Raw genomic sequence first — 9,661 nt, forward strand, 5'->3', positions numbered from 1 at the left:
AAGAAAGAAAGAAAGAAAGAAAGAAAGAAAGAAAGAAAGAAAGAAAGGAAGAAAGAAAGAAAGAAAGAAAGAAAGAAAGAAAGAAAGAAATCAGTGGACATTGTAAGTTTATGCTGTGGTCATGAAAAAGATCGTGAAGCCACCAGATTAGTATTTATTTATGCATTCATTTGAGGTATTGCAGTAAATATGGTATAGATACAGCAGGAAAAGAGTAGCCTGGGTGGTCTTGTCCCATGGGAATTTCCTACTGAAGCCTTCTGACCATAATAGCCAAATGATATCATGCACCTTGCCTCACACCACAGCTGGATTTGACTGATGCTTTTTGCAGGGATTGTGCTTGTATGAAAGGTTACCAGATTCTCAGGGCTGAAAAATGTGTAAAAGTTGGCATGAATAGGTATGCCTTGAGCATGGGATATTAAGGGTCTTTTACTTACTCTCTTAAGCAGGTACAGGTCTGAATTCTGTAGTATTTAACAAGAACAAAAAATATCTGTGTAGGTAAAGGTGCTTTACCAGAGACTAGTCTGTGGCTGAGCTGAATGCAGGAGAGATTAGAGAGAAGCCGTGTTTGCATGCTGCCGAGAGAACTAAGGTTGCCATTTTAGTGCGCAGTGTCCTCGAGGGCAGGAGTTCAAGTATCAGAAAGGATCAAACGTGAGCAGGGGTTCTCACCCTGACTGGACAGGATATAGCCTTCTTAAGCATGGTGACACTGCTGGTTTTGCCTCACCTCCTGCGTTTATTCATATGCAGTGGCATTAAAGATTTTAAGTGAGTCCTACCTGGAAAAATATATAAAGATCATCTATATTTTACTATAATCTGTCATATTGAAGACAAAAAACAAACACAACCTCTACTAAGTAACTCTTTCTTAGCCAGATACATTATCCTAACCATTAACCACAAAGGAGAGAAGGAAGAAATGCATCTTAAGTCTTTGTGCTATACAAATTCTTCGAGCTGAGCTCTGTCATTTAGAAGCACCCCCAAGACAATCCCTGAAGAAATCAAATACTCTGTTTTGGCACAGCACCTTTTGATTAAAGGGTGAAAGCTTGATGTTATTCCTAAATCCAGCCAGTTAAATCTGAAAATCACACTAGAGATATTTTCAAGACAGCGCAGATGTGCTGCAGCAGGCAGACTTTGGCTGGAGAAAAAATGAGGATTGTTTTGTTTGTTTTAAGTTAATGTAGGTCAAAAAATATTTTTAGCAGTTAAGAGTTCAGATTTTGCAAAGAAGTTGAAATACATTCGACATTTAAAAATTACTGATTTTGAACTTACCATCTTATGTGAGATCAGGTTTTTTTTACCTGTTTTCGAACCATATTCAACATTTAATGTATTTCTGTGCTACTCAGACAGAAAGGCAAACCCCAGTGCCATCACGGAGGGCAGCAATTTATTCACTGCAGACAGATTTAGGCTCTTCCTCAGAATATAATGGAAGCTACTTTACATTTAATCCAGATCTTCTTTGTATTACAGAGTCATAATGTTAAATAGTCCCTGTTGTTTCATCTGCAGTGGCAAGAGTTCCAAAGGTGACTGATGCTGTTTGCTCAGTGCACTTCTCTGTGGACACCACCCCACTGCAAGTGTAAATAAGCAGTGGAATCCACATACAGCTAAATGTACTGGGTTGGCATACAGAATAATTGTTCTTCATAAAGCCAGATCCATTACAACACGTTCCCCGGGTTCAGACATCACTTTTCCCTCAGTTTGCAGACACTGCCTCAGCTCTTGCCAGTCCTTTGCTTTATTACATCATTATTATGGGCACAAGAATAACAAACTTTTCTTAATCAGTCTCACTTTACATAGGAAAGCTCTTGAAACTTAAAAAACTTTGAAAACAAGGAAACAAAGAAGTCCTGAGATACATTCTGCCTTTGTACAACCTCTCCCATTCTGGGGAGCACTTTTGTTCAGAGCGGAACCCTTCTAACTTTTCTCCAAAGTCCATTTTATAGACAGCAATTCCCAGAATCTCTGCCATTTTAACCACCCCACTCTGGAGAGCTGGGAGCGGGGGAGCTCCCCCACTGGGGGAGCTGGCTGAATATAAAGCTTTTGTTTCAGCTCTTGAAGATTATATTCTAAATATGGCAGAGGGAAGTGGGGTACACGTGGGCTGAAATAAAGATACTTATTAACTGTCTCTTGTAGTTTGCAGTTATATGTTCCTTTTTCTAATTACAGGTATGCAAGATGCCTCAAAGAAGCTTACAGAGTCTCTCCATGAAGTCTATGAGCCAGATTGGTATGGACGAGAAGATGTGAAGATGATTGGAGAGGTAAGATGCATGGAAAGAAGAAAAAAGGTAGTATTTTGGTTGCAAATGGATTAATCTGAGCTTTTGAGGAAAAGTGTACATCTGATGCAGTCAGCATTCTCAAATCAATTGAATATTGAAAATTATTAAATCTGTTTATTCTTGTGTGCTGTTTAATAACTACTAAGCCTGTAGCACTAAACAAAGTACCTGATGGGGCACTTGTCTCTCTGGCAAGAAAATAAGTTGCAGGGTGCTGTTCACTTCAGCCTTTACTAGGTTCCTTCAGAGATTAGAGAAATATAGGCTTTTCTAGAAGGTGCAGAGGGAGCCTGACTTGAGGTGCTCTGAATTCCCTAAGTAAACATCCTCAGTTCTGGGGAATTTTGTCAGCAAAATTGCTGGTGGTGACAAGAAGGTGTAAACTGTCATCAGTGCAGCTTTTAACTACCTGGGATTCAATGTGCAGGGCCTTCTGGATAGTATCATTAACAAGAAATTGGAAGACAGTCTTCCCAATTCAGCCTAATGATTGCTTTCTTCCCTATGGTTGCCTTCCTCTACCCTTCCCTGCTGCTGAAGGCATGACATGTTTTTGATTTTAAAAGCACTCAACTTCCAGACAGTGTAAGTTAAGATACCATACCATTTATATCCTTTTAGGTTAAATGGCTGGAAAGCCTGCAGCTGTATTTTGCTGTAGCACCTCACCTTGTATTTACAGGCCATTAAATTTTACACTCAGAATATGTAATTGTGTGTACAAGGACCAAGATTTGACCCTTAATCTCTATTAGGTATAGAAATAAGTGTTAGGTGTGTGTTCTTATTAAGAGACTCATGTGGGCAATATTACAAAATCGCTGCTCCTATTTTTGTCCCAATATGACACAAGTGTAGATTTATGCATCCATCAACCTGCAACTCAAAAGAATGGTTTGTTTGTGCTGTCCAAGATATAAATTATCCTTCCAAAAAGGGTACATCAAAATAACCTACTTCTGTGTGGCAGGAAAGATGATGTCTCAAAGATGTTGTCTTCAGTGTTGGTTTTGGTCCCATTAGCTTTTAGAAAACCTCCATGATCTAAAATTGTCCAACATGTACATCAAATGCATGGGACTGGCAGTTGCTTGCTGTGATCTAATGCTCTGCTGCTCTGGTGACCACTGTGATTAAATGTTATCTTAATAAATGAGGTATTTTATAAACATGATTAATAGATTGTAATAATCCATTAGGGACTCTGCTAGGGTAGAAAATTAATTAAATGCATGCTGACATCACACAGCATTTACAATAAGTCCTATAGTAGCTTGTGGTAAAGTAAACAGTAGCTTTCTGGATTTAACAGCCCCTTTAGCCACCCTCCCATCTAAGGAAATTCAGACGTTTTGAAATGTGCGAAGAGAAGGGGGAACAGGAAGTTTAACGTGCTAATTCTTTGCTCAGCTGAAAACCCAGGACCTCAAGCACTATGTCACTATGCAGCAGGGTTTTGCTTTTGGCAAGGAATGGCACCTTGTTCCTTGTAACATCAGCTACATTAACATGTTCTTAAAAACGTGAAAGCTACATAGAGTGCTGCCCATAAGCTACAAAGAGGACTAGGGAAGACCACTGTAGCTTCTGGAATTAATTTGCCTATTTATGTTGGCAAGTTTCAGATCTGGAATCCTAGATCTCTAGCAGTGTGAGGTGGTTTGGTCTGTAAGCCAGCCACTTCATCACATGCATCTTAATCGCACAAAAATTGTGGGGAGAAGGATGGACCTTTCTCAGGGAGGACCTCCACAGGTTTTACTTGAAAAATGACTAAATAAAACTAAGCTTACAAATCCTTGTGATAGCTGGAAAAGCCACTTTTTTCCCTTTATTTTATTTATTTTTTAATTGTTAGTTGTACGTCTCTTTAAGGAAGGTTCAACATCAGTGAGCATACTCTATGCTAGAGCTGCTTCAGATTCTGCATTGGTCACCCTCAGGAATCTGAAACCCTTAGGAAGACCTTGAATCCATGATATTATCATATTCACACAGCATTTACTAGCTGAAAGAATGAAAAAACTAATTATTAAACTGAATCTTCTTTTGTTGTAAATTAAAGCTTGCAACATCAAGGTGTTCTTTTTAATTTAGTTTATAACTGCATTCTGATTTATTGCCATAAAGAAGATTTTAAAACTTCAGAAAGATTAATCTTTAACTTTTGTATTTCCCCTAGGTTTGATGTGGTATTAAACTAAGTACATTTTTCTCTTTCCATCTGCCTTTACAGAAATGTGATGAACTTTGGGAAGACTTCCATCAAAAACTGGTGGATGGGTCGTTGTTGACCTTGGATACATATCTAGGACAATTTCCTGATATCAAAGTACAGTAATGTTTCCCTATAAAGGACAATTTGTAAAAATCACCAATTAATGTTGAGTTATAATATAAACATAAAATGAAATTTCACACACACAAAAAAGTAAAAAGGTTGGGGGGTTGTCTTTCTCTTCTGTAGTTCTGTAAGCTAATCCTTGACATCAGGCTGCACTAATTTTCCAAAATAATTTTCATGCTGTAGTACTTGGATGTAAATCAGCCTTTATACATAAAACTTTTGCAATGCTTTTTCCTGCTCCAATTTAATTTGATATGAGAAAATTCTCATTGACTTCAAAAAGGATGGATTAACTCTACAGGTGTTAAATTGCCAGATAAATTCAAGATTAATAGCAGGCCTTTTGTTATTGACCAGATGCACCTGTGGTTATCTAAATGTCTTTCTCTTAACTAAACCATGGTTCCTGTCTTTTAATTAGTGATAGCAAGACTTTGTAGTAGATATGAGGAGAGACTGTTACATGGATTCTAGCCTCTCCTAGGTCTCTCTTGGTGTACAGTTCAAGGAGGTGGTTGCTAAATGAAATGCATGGGGATAAAGAATGGTTAAAAGTGAGAGGTAGATACTTTAATATTTGGATGTGGCTATACAAACATAGCTGGAAATTCTTTGTGATGATTTAGAATTGAATGCGTATCATACAACCATCTCCTTTGATGTTTACATCAGGAACTAATATTAAAAAATTCCCAACATTACTGATACTCAGTCTCAAACTTGATATAAAGTCAAACTGTGCTTACGTCTGCTCTGCATGTGGAATTCACATATAATGTAGAGCTTTGTAAAATAAATATATATCTAAGGACTTTTGCAGTTAAATTAGAATGCCTATTTTATGTTCATTGTTCCTGATATAGTATATCTAAGTTATGTGTCAGAGTAGCCATACTGAGAAGTATGTTTTAAGCATTTTTTCTACTCTAAAAAAAATGTGTTAATTATTCCTTAAATTTGCACGCCATGTGTAAGGTAAAAACACAGTGTTACCATGAGTTTGGCAGGTCCACTTTTTCTGGAAAATGAGACAAGTCTTGCATAACATTGATATCTCATTACATCCACAAAAAAAAGCCTTACAAGCAATCTGTAAATAGATTTTTTTAAAAAATATATATATTTATGCTTATTTCTTTCAGCGTATCTTGGCACTTAAAAAAAAAAAAAAAAAGATGATTAGTATGTCTCTTTTTCCATGCCCATGTTCCTTTATGCTGTTGTAGTAAGTCAGTATGAATGGCAGATGAGGGAGAATGAAATGTAAAAAACTTGAAGAACTACATAGGTAATTTAAAAAAAAAAAAAAAAAAAGAGAGAGAGAGAAAGAGACGTCAATTGTGCTGACTTTCATTTTTACCTCTATGCAGACTCGGATTGCAAAACGAAGCAGAAAGCTAGTGGACTATGACAGTGCAAGACACCATCTAGAAGCCCTGCAGAGCTCAAAAAGAAAAGACGAAGGAAGGATTACCAAGGTAGCACACTTAGGAGGATGCTGACAGATGACTGGAATCTCCATTTCTGTGCAGAGACCTAGAGCAAAGTTTCTCTTCTCTTTCCACTTTCAGAAGGAGAACTAGTGATAGATATCCTTAAGGATATATGCATATTAAGTATTTTGGTGGGTGGTGAGGGTATGCTTAGCCAATTTTAGGACTGAGTCCCAACTGAGATCTAATTTTCTCTCTTAATGAGATTTAGGGCACAGCAAGTCCTGTGTTGGCCTTTGTTGTTTGGGATTAAGTTACGTACTTTGTTAAAAATTTAAATACAGACACAAAAACAAAACCAAACACAAACACAGCTTTGCCAGGTTTTGCTATGTCTTAAAGTGATAGGAGAAGTCATCCTGTTTTTGTTTTAGGCAGAAGAAGAGTTTCAGAAAGCACAGAAAGTGTTTGAAGAGTTTAACACTGATTTGCAAGAAGAGTTGCCATCTCTGTGGTCACGGTAAGCCTAGACAGATATTGTCTAAAAGGCCTAAAGGGAGACTAATGAAGGGGAACCACGAGATTTTAATGAGCTGATAGAAAGTCCTTGAAATCTTGTCCATTATCTTTTTGAAACAGTGAAAGGGAAAATGCCTGATAATAATACAAAATTATACTTACTATAAATATATTTATGCTTATTTCTTTCAGCGTATCTTGGCACTTAAGACACTTTATCATATCTTCATTAAAAGGTGCAAGAATGTCTCCACTTTACGGATAAAGAGCTATGGCAGAGCACAGAATGGCAGATTCTGACTAGAGCCCACTGCTTCCATCACCTTTCTCAGAAACTTTGATGGTGGATACCTGATCCTTTCGAGAAAACAAACAAACAAACAAACAAAAACACTATTGATAAAAAGGATCAAATATTTCCACTGTCAAGAGTAACTGTATAGAGCAGCCACATACTGTTCTAGAAGATTTGTAATGGGTCTATTTATAGGTCATTTTTCTCTAAAAGTTTTAGAAGCAAAGAACTTTACAAATGTGTAATTGTTGTTTTCAAGTTCCTGTAAAATAACAACAAAGCAATATAAGAAAGTAAAAAATAGTATGTAATTATGATTGCGTCAGAATACACATTTCATAGTTTTACACTGACTGTGTTTGTACTTTAAAAACATTTGATGGAATAGATCATTTATCTAGGATGTATAACCATGGATGATGTTTATACAGAAAATGAGCAGGAGAACAAAAGCAGCAGAGAAATAAGCATCTCATTAGTGTGCTACGTTCTTTAACAAATGACAGTCTGGACTGAAAGTGCCTTGTGAGTCACTGAAGTATCCTTTGTCTCCTCTGCCTTCTGAACTAGTTCCTGTTAAATTTGAGATCAATAGAGAGTTTTCGTCTATTTCAGTTGAAGAGCTTCTTAGCATTCCAAGATTCTTGTTTTATGGGTTTACTAAAACTGCACGTTAATGATCTAGAGTAAGGACCCTTTTATTTCAATATGCATGTTGCCTGTCTCAGTGAAAGATAAAATTTAATTTGAGCAGTAGTCATAAATTGACTATGTTTTTGCTTTCTATGTTTTAGGAAGCAAATGCTTTCAGAGTGCTATTTTTAGTTATTACAGTTCTTCAGAAGGAAAATGATCCATAGAGTTGACATTTTGCAAGCTTATTCTTATGTCAACGATGATTTGGGTTAATGAAAGTTAAGAGAAATTACATATGAGAGTTTTAAACAGGGAAAAAGAATAATTCAAAAACTAAGAAAACACCTCTTGCTGTTGAACACCTCTTGCTGTTGTTAGCTCTTGTGTGTGAAAGGCACATAATCACTCACCCCAAGCAAGCAGATTTTTGAAGGCATGTGCAAAGATGTTTGTTCTATATTAGAAATGATTTTCTTTCATATGTATGAATTTCAGGATTGTTTCATTAGGGAAGGATAAATACTCAGGCTGAGTACTCTCAGCTCTGTGCTTTGTGAATGTATGTTGTTTCTGTTCAGAGTAAAATGTGATGGTTCTTAACAAGAACAGAAATAGTCATGAGCAAATAAGTTTGAAGTTCTGATATTCACTCCAATTATTTGCTTTGCTGAGAATAGTAGTCAAGAATGTTGCTTGTGGTCTGGAAAAAAAATAATTCATTTTCCTTTGTGGCCCTCCTACCCCTATCCTTTATTGTCTTTCTCCTTTCCCTGTGCCATCTTCCATAGGCGAGTTGGCTTCTACGTGAACACCTTCAAAAATGTATCCAGCCTTGAAGCCAAGTTTCACAAGGAGATAGCTTTAGTGAGTAAAATTAATATCCCATGTATAATGGAATACATGATGTATTTGTTTACATAACAGCAAACAAATGTCTTGTAACACAATAGTAAAAATCCAGCAGCAGCACGGATGAGAATTTGTCTTAGGTCCAGATTTGTACTATAATTCTCATATTGGTTTCTATTTGCCATTTTTATACTCTCCTTAAGAAAAAGGTAGTCCATACAACCCTGGATTATGATGCATTATCAGTTGTAGCATTAATTTCACTTTTTATTTTAATATTCTATATTCTTCTGAACATGCTTTTCCTTCAGTATTTTTCTATCTCCAATTGCTAAGCACCACATTACTTTAAACAAAAGAAAATATGTCAGCCACACCCTCGAGACCATTACATGCATTGTCAGCAATGCAATATTAGATCTGTCACTATTAGGTAAATACAGTAATTTCAGTAAGGACCTTTTAAATGTACTAAACACCTAAGTGGAATTGTATTATCTACAGTTAATAGGTTTATTAACTTATAGAAACCAAAATTACACAGAAAACTTGCTTGACCAAAGTCCCACTTGAGTTGGGATCAGTTTTTTGAGGGGAAACATGAATATTCTTTGCTGCGGATGTTGCTTCAAACTTCAGGTGACACCCTCCATCAGAGAGCAGACAGCAGTAAGTCATATTTATAAAGTTGTTCTATGAAAACCATATTTTTTTTTTGAACTGCTGTTATCTTTGACAATGTTTCTATTTGATTCTGAAAGGTTTCCACTTAGACTTTCTATACACGTGGCACTGCTTATCTTTGGAAAGAACTATTTACAATATTTAAGAAATCAGAGCAGTTACCAAACATGATTTATCACTTGTGTTTTTAATCATCACTGTAACATTTCATGTAAACTCAGACAATTGTTTTGTTTTCTCAGCTATGCCACAAACTCTATGAAGTGATGACAAAGCTGGGAGATCAGCATGCAGACAAGGCCTTCACCATTCAAGGGGCACCAAGGTGACTTTATTTCTTACTTCAATGAACTGCGTTGCAGTTAGTTTCAGGGCAAGTAGTAATCACCTACACCATATATAGTGATCACTGCCCAACCCAGTCACCAGGTTTGTTCATTCAGGAGGACAGCAGTTCTTCTCAACATGAGTAGAGGTGCAAAACTTCCTTCATTACCTACTTACTTTTCCTTTGGAAATAAAATAAAATAAAATAAAATAAAATAAAATAAAATAAAATAAA

General features: G+C 36.4%; 1 protein-coding gene across 2 annotated transcripts in view; it reads left to right on the top strand.

The window, feature by feature from the left end:
• Nucleotides 1–9,661, top strand: part of AMPH (amphiphysin) — a 125,390-nt gene that overhangs the window by 69,640 nt on the left and 46,089 nt on the right. For both annotated transcript variants that reach the window (XM_035317495.1, XM_035317496.1), the window contains exons 4-9: nucleotides 2,221–2,315; nucleotides 4,573–4,668; nucleotides 6,054–6,161; nucleotides 6,551–6,636; nucleotides 8,355–8,430; nucleotides 9,342–9,424. In XM_035317495.1, the coding sequence (XP_035173386.1) occupies nucleotides 2,221–2,315; nucleotides 4,573–4,668; nucleotides 6,054–6,161; nucleotides 6,551–6,636; nucleotides 8,355–8,430; nucleotides 9,342–9,424 (544 nt within the window). The remainder of the gene's footprint in view (nucleotides 1–2,220; nucleotides 2,316–4,572; nucleotides 4,669–6,053; nucleotides 6,162–6,550; nucleotides 6,637–8,354; nucleotides 8,431–9,341; nucleotides 9,425–9,661) is intronic.

The sequence above is a fragment of the Oxyura jamaicensis genome, chromosome 2 (assembly GCF_011077185.1).
Source record: "Oxyura jamaicensis isolate SHBP4307 breed ruddy duck chromosome 2, BPBGC_Ojam_1.0, whole genome shotgun sequence".
Classification (NCBI taxonomy): domain Eukaryota; kingdom Metazoa; phylum Chordata; class Aves; order Anseriformes; family Anatidae; genus Oxyura; species Oxyura jamaicensis.